Source organism: Vanellus vanellus, assembly GCF_965231255.1.
Source record: "Vanellus vanellus genome assembly, chromosome: 11".
NCBI lineage: Eukaryota > Metazoa > Chordata > Aves > Charadriiformes > Charadriidae > Vanellus > Vanellus vanellus.
Window position 1 is genome coordinate 18,761,325 of NC_138916.1, and position 14,333 is coordinate 18,775,657.

At 42.7% G+C, this 14,333-nt stretch overlaps 1 protein-coding gene across 2 annotated transcripts in view; it reads left to right on the forward strand.

Moving 5' to 3' along the window:
- Nucleotides 1–14,333, forward strand: part of MCTP2 (multiple C2 and transmembrane domain containing 2) — a gene marked incomplete at both ends in the record, with an annotated part of 106,750 nt that overhangs the window by 37,604 nt on the left and 54,813 nt on the right. For both annotated transcript variants that reach the window (XM_082488743.1, XM_082488742.1), the window contains 4 exons: nucleotides 4,927–5,113; nucleotides 6,031–6,124; nucleotides 10,665–10,767; nucleotides 13,286–13,388. In XM_082488743.1, the coding sequence (XP_082344869.1) occupies nucleotides 4,927–5,113; nucleotides 6,031–6,124; nucleotides 10,665–10,767; nucleotides 13,286–13,388 (487 nt within the window). The remainder of the gene's footprint in view (nucleotides 1–4,926; nucleotides 5,114–6,030; nucleotides 6,125–10,664; nucleotides 10,768–13,285; nucleotides 13,389–14,333) is intronic.

Genomic DNA, 14,333 nt, shown 5'->3' on the forward strand with positions numbered 1-14,333 from the left:
ATCGCAGGCTAAATTATTAATATATCTGCCTACCCGCCTCCTCCTTCAATTTTCAACTGGGTCCAATTTCTCTTCCTCGCTTAAAATGCTGTGGCACCGAGCGGTTCAGCTGCCGGGGTCCGACACCGAGGGGTGGCTGGCTGTTGGTGCTGGGTGAAATAATCACGGAATCGCGGAACCTTCAGAGTTGGAAGGGACCTCTAGAGATCATCTAGCCCCACTCCCCTGCCAAAGCAGGATTGCCCAGAGCACATCACTCAGGACTGCATCCAGGCGGGTCTTGAACATCTCCAGAGAAGGGGACTGCACCCCCTCCCTGGGCAGCCTGTGCCGGTGCTCTGTCACCTGAACCGTAAAGAAGTGTTTCCGTGAATTTGAACGGAACTTCCTATGTTCCAACTTGTGCCCATTGCCCCTCGTCCTGTCACTGGGAACCACTGAAAAGAGCCTGGCTCCATCCTCCTTCAACCCACCCTTGAGATACTCATATGACATAATAAGGTCTCCCCTCAGCCTTCTCTTCTCCAGCCTAAAGAGTCCCAGCGCTCTCAGCCTTTCCTCATACGGGAGATGCTCCAATCCCTCAATCATCTTAGTTGCCCTTCGCTGGACTCGCTCCAGCAGTTCCCTGTCCCTCTTGAACTGGGCAGCCCAAAATTGGACACAGTATTCCAGTTGTGGCCTCACCAGTGCAGAGTAGAGGGGGAGAATGACCTCCCTCGACCTACTGGCCACACTCTTCCCTATGCAGCCCAGGATTCCATTGGCCTTTTTGGCAACAAGGGCACATTGCTGGGCCATGGATAATTTACTGTCTACCACGACCCCCAGATCCTTCTCCTCAGAGCTACAATCCCTCTATTTAGTCTGTACAGAGCTGTTAGTAACATTTATTGAGTGCTTTTTGTGTCCTTTGGGATAAGAGGCGTGCTATAAACAGGAGATGATGTTAATGTGTATTAATAAACAAAGGTGTTAACGTGTGCAGAATGTGTCCAGGCAGAGTTAAATTGTTTACGCCAAGTTGTTAGAGAGTTTTTCCACACTAAGGGATATGTTCTGAAAAAGAGATGCTGCGAAACAGGGATTTTTTTTTTTCCCTTCGCATATTTACCTCAAGAAAGAGGTTTTACAAAACCCGCTAGACTTAAGGCCGGGAGCTCTGAGGTTGGAGTGCTTCCAATAGCTTTATGATGAATGTCTCCAGGAAACAGTGTCTTTGCAGCAAGAAACAATCCTTATTTTAAAGGCCATGCGGTTGGGATGGAGCAGGAGAATCGACTATGACTGCGTACAAACCTTTCACTTTAATTCCACCAAGCTCTAGGAAGAGTCAGACAACCAAAACTTATCTGTGGAATAAGACCTTATTAATTGTCTCCTTGACACCTGTGGTATTTGAAATTAATTTCCAAATATTAATCATAGATGCATCTTACTGTGTACCGTGATAATGATTCTGACCTCTTTTGTGAAGGGCTTTCAAGAATTCTGTAGGGGAAAAAAACGGCAACATTGTGTGAAGATTTTTTCATGTGTCTTTATATATATTTAAAGATAGTTATCATAATTTGATGAAAAATGGATTGGGTAATAAAATACGACTCCGTGATTACTGGTAAGAGTAATCACCTTTTTGTGAAATTTTGCCGTTTGATTCCCTGGTAAAAGTGAAACAAATACTTTTAACCCCAAATTTACTGTGTAGTGTTCTCAAGTCATATTCCTCTTCAAAGTGAATAAAAAAGGGGGGGGAAAAAAAAAAGGCAGCTAAAGATGCGGGCTGCAAGTCAAAAACCAGTCTTAAAACTAAAGCTGTGGTGTAATCCTCTACAGGACTCGAGGTTAATAGAGAGGTGTAGACCTCAATATTGATCAGGAGGAGGAAGGAAAGCATTTAATTGTGGTTAAAAAAAAAAGTACGTTGAGGTGCACAACGCCCTCAACGTACAGCCCCGTGTCCCCTCTAGATCGTGCGTGTAGTCATGTGTGTGGAAGTTTATACCTGGATTTAATATGCAATGTCGCAAAAGGTAAGAGGCAGAGCAGTCCCGTTCTGAGGTAGGATTACTACGTTGAGAATTTAACTCGGATCATTTGCATGACCTAAAATACAATCTGAGGGTTTTGCCCTTTTCATTCAGATCAGGCAACTTTTGAGCAAAGAGCGGATTGCCTCCATTAGTTTTACACGGTGCCCGTCACCGTAGTCTCTTACCGCTTTCCTGTGAAATAATTATCTGTAATAAGGTGTTGCAGATAGAAAGCAGAGAAAGAAGGAAAGGAAGGGTTTCGTGGGGATTGGGGAAGTAGTTTGGAAATCATTAGACTCGTTTTAATAGTGTAGAAGCGTTTATGTGGAAACTGCTGAATTTGTACAGTAAATTGAATGTCTAGTTGTTTTACCAAGCCGCGTTCTTTGCAGTCTGATCAATTATGTTGTATAACCTAAATGAAACAGATTGTCTTTTTTTTTTTTTTTTTTTTCTTAAGCCTTTTGCCGTTTGCAAGTGCAAATGTGCATTTTCTTTTCAGTTTCTCAAAAGAAAATACAGAGGCATGCCATCACCTTGAGTGAACACAGATGTTTTAAGGAAGTTAGTTTGCACGGAAATCAGACATGATTTGAGGAAGAAATGCTTATACTCCACCTCCTGCTGTTTTCCCCTCCACACGTGCATCTCTCCTACCCCCACACCCTTATGCTCAATCTTTTCTTTGACCTTTGGCTAATCAAATTCTTTTAATAAGAGAAACGATTCCAATTTGCCAAAACAAGCTAGAAATATCTTTAACTTTGCCTTTGAGATGCGAGAGGTTTCTGAGGTTATCTACAGGTGGGAGATGCACCGTTATCTGAACAAGTTGTCTTTTCTCTCTTACCCCATGGAAAGTTCTTAACGTAAAAAAGCGAATCCAGCTTTTCCCAGTGGTGGACTGTGTTGAGTGAGTGGGCGGTGGATGAAATGCTGATGTGGGAGAGGTGGCCTCTGTTGCCAGCTGAACCGCAGGCCAGCTGGGTGACCCTGAGTTTTCCCCTCTCCTTCCTCCACTTTCTTCATCTGTAGAAAAAAAGTAAAAATAAACCCCAAGATAACGATACAGTCCCCCTTCTGCTGATACTTTGGGTGTCAGTGCAAAAGTGCTGCAGTCTGAGAAGCAACTCTGTTAATGCAGCCAAGGTGATGTCGACCTCCAGTGTGGAAGCGATAAGGTCTTTTTCGCAAATGTTTGCCTTTTTTGCTGTTGTTTTACGTTCCTTTCTGCTGTAACTTCTCTTGTCATGTCTTTCTGAAGAGCCGAGGCGTAGCAATGAGCTTTAAAGGCAACCTCTCACACTTGGAAACTGTTGAGGGGCAGCCTACGCGCTGAGCAGCGTTGGTACTCTCTCTGCCTTATTTTCTTTCTCTTTCAAAGCACTCGAAAGCGGTTAATAAGAGTAAACTTGCAACCTGTTGTCCGTTCGGGGCAGTGAATAGCAAAGAGCACACTTAAGGCAAAGTCACCCCCATTGATCCCGGTCAGAAGCGGCTTACGCAAAGAGTAACGCGTTTTAATACACGGAGCTGCTGGATGACTTACAAACTCATCACAGCCATGACTTTTACTTCATAACACAGCTTCTTGGCTTTTCAGGCTGAAATGTTTGGGGATTTTTTTCTTTTTTTTTTTTTTTGGTTTTTTTGTTTTTCCCACCCCCCTTAGCATTCACAGAAAATAGGCTGTTAAGAAGCGGAAAGCATGCAATTTATAGCAGATGGGTATAAACCGCTCCAGCTCTACTACTGGAATGGGATCAATCAGGAGCACTACATGCACCATTTACCCAGAAGAAACCCACCTGGGGGAACCCTGTGGAATTTTAGCCTATTAAGACAACACCTTAACAAGTTTAGTTTAAATAAAAACTTGTCGGCAGGCATTAAGCGGAGCGAAAGCTCTCCCTCTCCATCATCCGCTTGCCGTCCCTTTGAGAAATGCGACTCCCTCCGCGCTGTGGCAACAAAGCTTTCCCCTTCCTTATTTTTTTTTTTTTGTTTGTTTGTTTGTTTTCCTTTTTCATCTGTAACTTTTGTTCAGCCTGTTCTTAAAAGCCAAGCCCTACGGAGGTTCAAAAAAGTTCCACTCCATTTACTGGACTCCTAAATAGAAGGCATTTAGCCCAGCCAAGTGATTAGGCTTTCGGTGGCGTTTAACCGCTGCCTTCACGTATAACTGGCTGTCTAGTGATCTCTCTCTGCTTTAGCCCGTGCTCGTCTTTTATTATTGTCTCTTTATGAATGCTTCTCTTTTTTCCTCCTTATTGTTTTTTTTTTTTTTTTTTTGGGGGGGGGGGGAAGTATCAGGTTAATGATACATATTACGTGCAGGGGGTGGAAGGGGGACTTTTAAGACAATCCTCCCCTTTGGGAAATATAACAGTACACTGAAAATGTAGCTTTACTAAGGCTTGTAAAAGAGATTGGGGCATACAGTATAATGTAGCATAAAATGGAGTACGTGACTTTAAAGAAACCAATCTATTTTAGGCTAATGTTTTAAATTTTGCGTTTGCCCCTTTTCTTTTCCCCCAGGTGCAATAAAATTGTGTTTCAAATCCATCACAAAGCACTAGGGGATCTTAGAGGGGAAGCGAGGCAGGCCAGAGATAAGTTTTCCTACTGTACTTGCAGCCCAAACCTTTTGCCTCTGCTTACCAGCAGGTGAACCAGAAAGCAAAACTTGACAAGTAAGCGCAATAGAAACCGGCTCATTGGTTTCCCGTGTTTAATTTTGAGATGCTTTTTCTTGCCTTCTGTCCATCCTGAACGACCAATGAGTTTTGGTGCCCGCTTGCTACTGAAATCAATATGAATATCGCTTTATTTATTTATTTTTTTAATCCCAGCTCCTTCTTCTTCTTAACCCTTGGCCGTGTCATTCTAGGTGCCAAGTTGACATTAGTGCCCTGCCGACGAAGCAGACCAATTGCTTAGAGCTGCCTCTGGAAAAGCATCCGGGGTCCCTGCTGATGCTGATCGCTGTTGCCCCGTGTACAGGAGTGTCTATCTCTGATCTCTGTGTCTGCCCTCTGGGAGACCCCAGTGAACGGCAACAGATTTCACAGCGCTATGTGAGTTTGCATTTTTTTTTTTTTAATTCCTTTTTTTTTTTTTTTTTCTCCTTTAGTTTTTTATAAGTAGTCAAAATTGCAGGGAAAAAAAAACCCAACCCCAAGATTTGTCCAGTCATAATAACGTGTCTCCTACCAGAGAAAACTATTACATAGAATAGTTATTATGTTCAGAATGACAAGGAGATTGGCAGGGCAGACAGACCCAAGCAATTTGGCTGCTTGTATTTGTTGAGTTTTAAACTAATACTTTTCTTTGCAAACTTGAATTCTATTAAGAGATTATCATGGGGAGTGAGAGACACTGAATATCGCAGAGCGATTACGGTATAGTTAGCTTTTGTTCCTCCTTTGGGGAGGATGTGTTCTGGACTTTCAACTTCTGGAAGATAAAGCCGTATGATGGCTTCCACACCTCAATCCTCAAAAGCTGGGCAAGAAGAAATAAACGTGTATCTCTCTAAAATGGGTTGTGAGGCTGAAACATCAAAGATTTGAATGACACAAGTCAAAGTTACTTTTGGGGACAGATTCCTCGCTCCCGATTGAGGGTGCTGCATCCCTGACCCATGCTGCTTCTCCAGGTCTTCCAAAGTCCCGTTTTCTGTTTCAATTGGCAGATGACACTTGCGTAAACATGCAGGGCTTCTTTCAGCCTCCGCCGTAAAGTTAACGTGTAACTTAACGCGAATGGAGAATTTCCTTAGGAGCGGGTAGCTTGGGAAGTTGTGAACCTCAGGGTCACGGTGCAGTGAGACTGGGATAGAGGAGATGTATTCATGGGTGTCTCAGCTGCCGAACCGAAACACTGCAGAAATAGCGATGGGTGTAAAAATGTAAGTCATTTAGTAGTTCATTATTTTCCGTTTCTCACTGAATTACATATAAAATGTATCTTTATGCTTTCCTCCTTGCAGTGTATAAAGAATTCCTTTAGAGACATAAAGGACGTGGGCTTCTTACAAGTCAAAGTTTTAAAGGCGGTGGACCTGTTGGCAGCAGATTTTGCAGGTATTTTATTTCTATTTTCCAGCATATGACTCTATGATATATCGTGAGTGCTCCTTAGACTTCATGCAGTACTGTCAGTTGATCAAGGAAAAGTAAATCGTTTCCTCATTTCTCCAGTGGTGAAACCTACCTCGAGGCACTGAGATACCACGTGGTTTTGGCTCCCAAAAGTATGTGAGAAGGTCCAGTGGATGGAAGTCTGATTTCCCCTTTAGATCTGAGCGGCGTGACCAATAATTAACACTTAGCATGGGGCGCTGTTGTATTTTTCAGCAGGAATACGTAAAATGAGAGTCGATATAAAGTGATGGTGCCTGCAGAGCAGCCCCTCCATCTTTTATCGGGTGCCTTGCGAGTTCGTGAACGAGACGGAAAGATTTTGGGGGCATCTGACACGATGCTGAGTGCGTGGGTTTGGGTGGTGCCGCAGGCTGTCACCCAAAAAGGAAAGCTTGCCAGCAATGGGGCTGCGAGTGTGATGCTTTCTCTTACAGCTCGTTAGAGGCTTCGGTTTGGGATGATCTTTTTGGTGCTCTTGCTCCAAGAAAAGGATGGAGTTGGGTGGAGAGGAATCTTATGAAATTCAATAAGGGCAAGTGTAGGGTGCTGCACCTGGGGAGGAATAACCCCCTGCATCAGTACAGGTTGGGGGCTGACCTGTTGGAGAGCAGCTCTGTGGGAAGGGACCTGGGAGTCCTGGTGGACAACAGGATGACCATGAGCCAGTAATGTGCCCTGGTGGCCAAGAAGGCCAATGGCACCCTGGGGTGCATCAAGAAGAGTGTGGCCAGCAGGTGGAGGGAGGTCATCCTCCCCCTCTGCTCTGCCTTGGTGAGGCCACACCTGGGGAGTACTGTGTCCAGTTCTGGGCTCCCCAGCTCAAGAAGGAGAGGGAACTGCTGGAGAGGGTGCAGCACAGGGCTACCAAGATGATTAGGGGACTGGAACACCTCTCTTATGAAGAAAGACTGAGGGAATTGGGTCTCTTTAGTCTGGAAAAAAGAGGGTCGAGGGGGGACCCGATCCATGCTTATAAATACTTAAAGGGTGGGTGCAAGGAGGATGGGGCCAGGCTCTTTTTGGTGGTGCCCAGTGACAGGACAAGAGGTAACGGGCCCAAACTTGAGTACAGGAAGTTCCACCTAAACATGAGGAGGAACTTCTTTACCTTGAGGGTGACAGAGCACTGGAACAGGCTGCCCAGGGAGGTGGTGGAGTCTCCATCTCTGGAGACATTCAAAACTCGCCTGGACACGTTCCTGTGCAACCTGCTCTAAGGTGGCCCTGCTCTGGCAGGGGGGTTGGACTAGATGATCTCCAGAGGGCCCTTCCAACCCTATGATTCTATGGAGTTTTCATTGAGCTTTACCTCAAGTTGTGCTTGGTCCTGACAGCGACGGACGCTAACACCGTTTAAAAATACAATGTTATATTGTTTCTCCGGGGAAGGTCTAGGGAATCGATCCTTCTCTCTAGCAACTGCCTGTGTTGTTATTTTTATTATCGTATTCTCCGGGATTCTGGAGACCTTTTAATTCCCCTCTGTATCTTGCAGCAGCTCGTAGTTCACAGACACAGCGCTGTGTGTTGTGTATTTGCTGACATAGTCATTTCTTAAGATAGATAACTTGTTGATAAAGGCAGGAAAGATGCTAGAGAGAAAACACTCTTGCCCCATTCCCCGCTATTCATGAGGACGTTGTAACGTAGGAGAACATTGCTCCTAAAATAAGGACCAAAGGAGAAAGCCCAACATTAACCCTGATACTATTTCAGTTTGAATTCACTGCTAAACCCTGCAGTGGATAAAAAGTGTTAGTGTAGAGGGCAGTACTTTAAAGAACGGAAGAATTTAATTTGAAAACAAACAAAAAATCTGCCAATAACGAAAGGTAGCTTGTACAGAAATGCATTTCTAAATTGACTTAGTGTATAAGTCTCTACCGAATTAGGTGTGTAACTGCACCTCACTAACAGATGTAGTAAGAAGTGTACTGCAGCAAAGCGGAACCTTTGGCAAACGGCAGAAATAGGGCTATCTAGAAATACGGGGGGCATTAATATAGACGGTGTCCAGGGAAAGAGCTGAGCCCAGAAGGTTATCTGCCCTTTGGAAAACTTCACTGATGCAAATGCGTTTGCATCAGGGGTGGATTTGGCCCCCTTTTCCCTCGACACTTAAACAGGAGCGTGTGGGTGGATAATGAACGTTGGAAGAGACACGCAGGTTCTTGATTCTGCAATTCAAAGACTTTTCATACAGAGTATGTGACACACATTCCTTGCGCATCGCACAGAATGAAATTCTGCTTAAGTAAAAGGTTACTCAGTCTGTCATTATATTCAAAATAACCCAGGCTTTGAGCCTGATTCATGAAGCAAATGACAAATTGTTTTTCAATGGCAGTGCTGAAAATATCCTAGTATTATGCTGTAATAGACCCACCAAATTGCAAAAGGATGCAGCCATTTTAGGTAAAAATAGCATAATTTCTGATCGTGAAATGAGAGACATAAAGATTAATTATCTGTTCTGAGCCATTCATAAATGATTAGTGCAGCAATTATGGGCTTCCATAATAGAGCCCTCCTAGAGCAGTGCCATATTTCCTGCATTGCCAGGGAGACTGCTCAGATTTATTGTTATTGATATAAGTAAATTTGAGGTCTAGCTAAAAAATCTGATACAGGGAAAATCGCAGAGACAATAAGAGGTACAGAGATTTCCAAGGGTTAATAGGGGGCAGCATGAGCAAGGAGCGTTCCCTCCCTGTCCTGTCCCATAGAAGTCTTGTGTGGGTGGTCTTCTGCAGGCCACTCATCTGATGACAAGTGTAACACCACTTTATACCTTATTCCCATAGCAAAGATTGGGTTTTGGTGCGATTGGGATTTCTGTTGTCAGTTGATTATATGTTGGCGTTATAGATTTTAATTGCAAGGGTTTTTTGCCTACGATAATAACAGCTATCAGAAAACAACATAGTATCTGCTTTGGTTTTGAAGAGTGTTTTGAAAATCCATATTTTACCATTTGACAGAAATTTTAGGCTAGTTTCCACACATCTATATCAAATACGTAGAAGCTCTTCAGCCACGACTAGCCCGGTTTGAGCCTTCCGTACTTTTATATTCCCAGATAATAGTTTTGTTGACGTGAAAATGACTTTTTCTGCTTTGTGGCATGTTTTCTGTGTACGCATGAGAGTTCTTCTCAAACACTGCATTTGCTCACTGACCAAAAAAATAGCATTCAGAATACCAAATTATACAGTGGGATTGTTTTTGGCATATACCAGTTTGCATTTCAAGCAGTTTCTCTGAAAGGCTACATGCATTTCCACACTTATCGAGGGATGGGCACGTAAGCTGAAAAGGAGAAGACAAATAGATTCCAGTAATACACACGGTCTTTAAACTTTACCAGTATTGACTAGTTAATACCCACTGTTTACATGCTGAAAAGACTCCTGTTTAGTTTATAAACTTCTCAGAGTAAGGACCTTAAGAGCTCTGCATTAATAATACCAAAAATAAGGATTAAGAAAAAAAGAGCTTTTGGTTAAATAATTTTTGGTTTTGTCTGCTATCTCAATCCCTGCATTGCTGAGACATTTAGTTGCCTACACAAAAGTTAGGCTGGAGGGTCTATGGCTGAGTTATACACGAATACTGAAGACGCAATTAAATCAGATATTGAGCCAGACATCCTGATAAAGGGTGCTCTATTCATGATGCAAACTGCTGACTTGCAGTAAGTTGTGAAAGCTGCAAATTCAGGCAATGTGAGCTATCAAAAAAGACATTAGCAACCACATCTTCACCATAATAAGTTCCACATTGACATCCTTCTTTTGAGAGGAGGTTGGTTTTTTGGGTTTTTTTTTTGCTTTTGGGGGGTTTGTTTTGTTTGTCTGCTTTAAGTATGATACCCGGTTCACGTGTGGTTTCTCCAGTTGATGGTGGGATTTGTTTAAAGTGCGGCACTGTGTAGGGTCTTCATAGCTTCCAGGACTTGCTCACATGGAACTAACTGAAGAAATGCTGCTGATGCAGAGCGCGCCATGCTTCTCTTCTCATGGTGCGGGTACTTAATCCTGTAATCAACCGAAGAAGACAACAGACTCAAAGCAGAGGATAAACTAAGAGAGTGCAGCGCTGATGCTTACCTGGGTCAGAATGATGGTACTGCTTTCCTTAATGTCGTCGGAGTAATTGCCCACGGGAGCAGATTTGTCTTGCTATAAAGACTTAGAGATGATTCACTGTAAGTCTCAGATTTCAGGTATTAGAGTGAAGCCGCCTGAATGAGTTGTAAGGTAAGTGTTGGGGCTTCCAGAACTGAGGATGCGTCGGAGATATTGTTTATTTAGCGAGTCAGTCCAACAGAACGAGGCGATTTGCAGTTGTCTTAATGGATCTAATTTTATTTGACCGATCCCTTCCTCAGCCCTACTGCAAAGAAAGAATATGCATACGAAATACAATAACTGGTCCGCTTCATATATTTTTTTTTCTTCTCTATCTGATCTTTCCCCAGGTAAAAGTGATCCTTTCTGTGTGTTAGAGCTGGGAAATGACAGTCTGCAAACACACACCGTTTACAAGAACCTCAATCCAGAGTGGAACAAAGTTTTCACATTGTAAGCGGATTGCTTTTGAAAACATGCTGCAACACCAACAGCTAGCAGCTTAACTATGAAAGCTATCGACTTTGGGAAAATACAAAGGTCAAATTTAAGATATGTCATTTTTTTTCATAGTCAGAGAGGATGTTGGAGAAATATCAAATATAACTCAATTAAAGCCTTTTGCCTTTTACTAGTTCTTGCACGGAGTTTATTAATAGAAGTCATTAAAAGAAAAATTACTGTGGTATTTATAGGAAGAATCATGACTAGACATAATGGAGTCATAGCTGGATCCAAGAGGTAATATAACAGAATGTAGAGACCAGATACTCACGCCTACATTTTCCGTAATTTAAAATGAAATATGTTTCATTGAACCGTGGTAGAATCCTTGTTTAATTTGTAAGTAAGCAGAAAATTAGAGCTCATGTTGTTCCTGGAATATCTTCTGAATTTAAACTACTCAAACATAGCTTACCCCAAATTAGAAGCTTAAATTTTTATGGAAATCAAAGTATTCTTTTTTTTTTTTTTGATGACTTTATTAATAACAAAAGTTGTAATTTAGGTATTTTTTTTTGGCAGCACAATTTTTTGTTTTTTTTTTTTTTTCATCTTGCTTGATGCTGACAAATATCTTTGTGAATAACTGAGCGAGATAAGTGTCTCCAGGACTGTAGTAGCCTGTGGGAAGGCAGGCACCCGCGCGGGCTGGCCGTGGAGCATTTATGACATTTGCACCTGTCCGCTGGAAGAACAGTTTGAGAATGATGGACTTCTTGCAAAAGCAGCGTTCGTAAATACTGGGCTGGATGCGAACGCAATAAAAAGTATCTGATCTCTTTGCTAGAAGTACCTTGCCGGATTTCTGTTTAATTCATGGCTGCAGCTGAATGCATGGCTCTGGCAGTCCTTTCTCTTACTTTGTCTGTTCTCAAGAGGCTTCCACTCGTCACTGTTTGTTCTGAGATTGTGCCAGCAGATGAGTCTTGTCGGATGTTCATCCAACAAAATAGATCTACTAAGAATCCAAAATTATTTCATTTAAAAAGAAAGGTTGTGTCTGTACTTCCTGTGGGTCTCAGAAACGTCAGCTGTGGGCTGTCTCTAACTTTCTTATTGCTGTTGCGTGGTTAGTCCAAGCACCAAACCTGCAGAACCAGGCAGGCTCTTACAGCTCTCCTTAGATTTTTGGCCATTTTTAAAAATTTCAGTTAAGCGCTTTTAAAGCTACCGATGATTTAGATTTATGATGGAGCAGAGTGGATTGTCTTTAGTGAATGAATCCATTTCAGCTGCAGCGTTCAATACCACCAGAGAGCCTCTCCCCTCATATTCAGATTTTCGGCAACACACTCATCTGTGTGGGTCACGGTGGGGTTTTTAATATTTTATACCACTGCTAGCCATATCATATGGAAAATGAGAATGGCTTGGAGAGGAATGTGGAAGCGTGGTTGCAGAAGTGACAGGTTTCAATGGATTTTAAAGCCGTAATGTCTTGACAAGAGTGCATGTCATGGTTGGTTGGCTGCTGGTCACATCACAGAACACGCTATGGTCGCTCGCTGGAGATACAACCAGGTGGCCTTTAGGTTCCAACTTGCTCCATGAGGAGCGACTCCACCGTGTTGCAGGCAGAGGTTTCGGGAGCGGGACTGCTCTGAAACAACCTTCTTTTGGGCAGAATCATAGAATGGTTTAGGTTGGAAGGGACCTTGAAGATCATAGAGTTCCAACCTCCCTGCCATAGGCCGGGACACCTCCCACTAGACCGGGTTGGCCAAGAATGGCTGCACTTAGTTAAACAACAAACGCGTGCTGTACCACGTAACTCCTTCTTTAAATCTTGCACGTGGAAAAAGGGAAAGCGGAGATAATGAATGCAACTCAGAAATCGTCTCCATTTGCTTTTGCAGGCACGTAGATATAACTTTTCTCAAATGAGACTCTGATTTATTAATGATCAAATAAATACTTAGGATCGAGTGCCTGCTGCCAGCTCCATAGAGCATTTGCACCGAATGGCACAAAAATATTGGACGTTTGGTGAATTAGGGTTGTTGGGTTTATTTTAGAGTAACTGCTTTTGTTAGTTCCTTAAAAGGGAGCGAATTGTTCAATAATTGTTCAAGTCAAATGAAGTTACATAAGTTCTGTTTCCTGGATTATTTCTTTAATGTCCTGAAGCCTGGTTTTAAATACAGCCCTCGACCTCTCCCAGTCACCAGCTTTCCCTGTCGGAGAGCGGAGTTGTACACTGTTAGCATCAATATCGATGCAGAAAAAATGTCACTGACTGGTAGTTATTTTCTTACCCTAGTTATGGGACTGAAACGTGAGGGGGAAGCTTGGGGAATACCCATAATTTGATTCCTTTTTTAGGGGAATTTAATTAAATGTTAGTTTTATACTCCAAGGTAATACAAACTTAATTAGTAAAACAGTATTCTCAGATCTTTGCGGAGGAGACTGTGTGCATGTGTATCGAATATTATTTTTTTTTATGTGTCTGCACTTTCTGTTCCAGCCCTATTAAAGATATTCACGATGTTCTGGAAGTGACAGTGTTTGATGAAGACGGAGATAAACCCCCTGATTTTCTCGGAAAAGTCGCCATCCCTTTGCTGTCTGTAAGTTACCTTTGCCACGCGTATCATTCAAACATTGATGGTTTCGCTGGGAACGAGTTGCATTTCTTTTCCCCGTAGCACAAAGCAACACAGATTTAGAGATAAACAGGTTTTGTGATCTATATATGCCTTAGTTGGCAGTGTTTATAGTTCTCCGTAGTGTAACGAGCATTGCCAACCCATTTTAGTACAAATTTGGTTGATTGGAAGGAAAATTGCAGAAGTGTCTGTACTTCATCAGTACTATATGCCACGCAGGTCTGAAAACATAATTGAGTTGTTCTGTATGTTTCCACATCATCTTCTGAAGGTAACGTTTTAAGCACGTCTTTGTTCTGTCTTGCTTCTTTTTACTCCAAGAAAGTAATTGCACATCACAGTAGGATTGACTAGAGATAGCTGTTGTTATTGGCACAGCCGAATAAAATTACCTAAAAGGGGTGTTTTCTGCTCCGTAGTGCTTTTAAAGACTGGTGGCTTTTGTTCTGTAAACAAATATGCGAAGAGTGAGCGCTACCATGGGAGGATAAAATCAAAACTGGAAACAAAGCGAGCTCAGGGGAAGGTGGTTGCTCTGGAGATTAAGGAGAGTTGAAGCTTTTTTCAGAAATGGCCAAAAAAGGCCAAGCTAAAGAGAGGGGGGCGTAAAAGGGTCGTTAAAAGGCATTAATAGAGAAATGGGGGAAAAGCAGCTTTGCGTTGGGTGAGGCTGATTTAATTTCGGAACAAGTCTGGTGGTAACAGAGTGAATAAAGCAGATGAAGAGGATGTAAACAGCTCTGTGTGTGTGTGTGCACTGTCACAGAAGATTCGGGTAACTTTTGCCGTAAAGTTTGAGAACTTTCTAGGCTGTGGCTTTTATTGAATCAATTAGCGGATGAGGCTTGAAACATCACGGGGCTCTTCTGCTCGTACCTGCCAAGTCGCGCGAACACGTTTAACTGG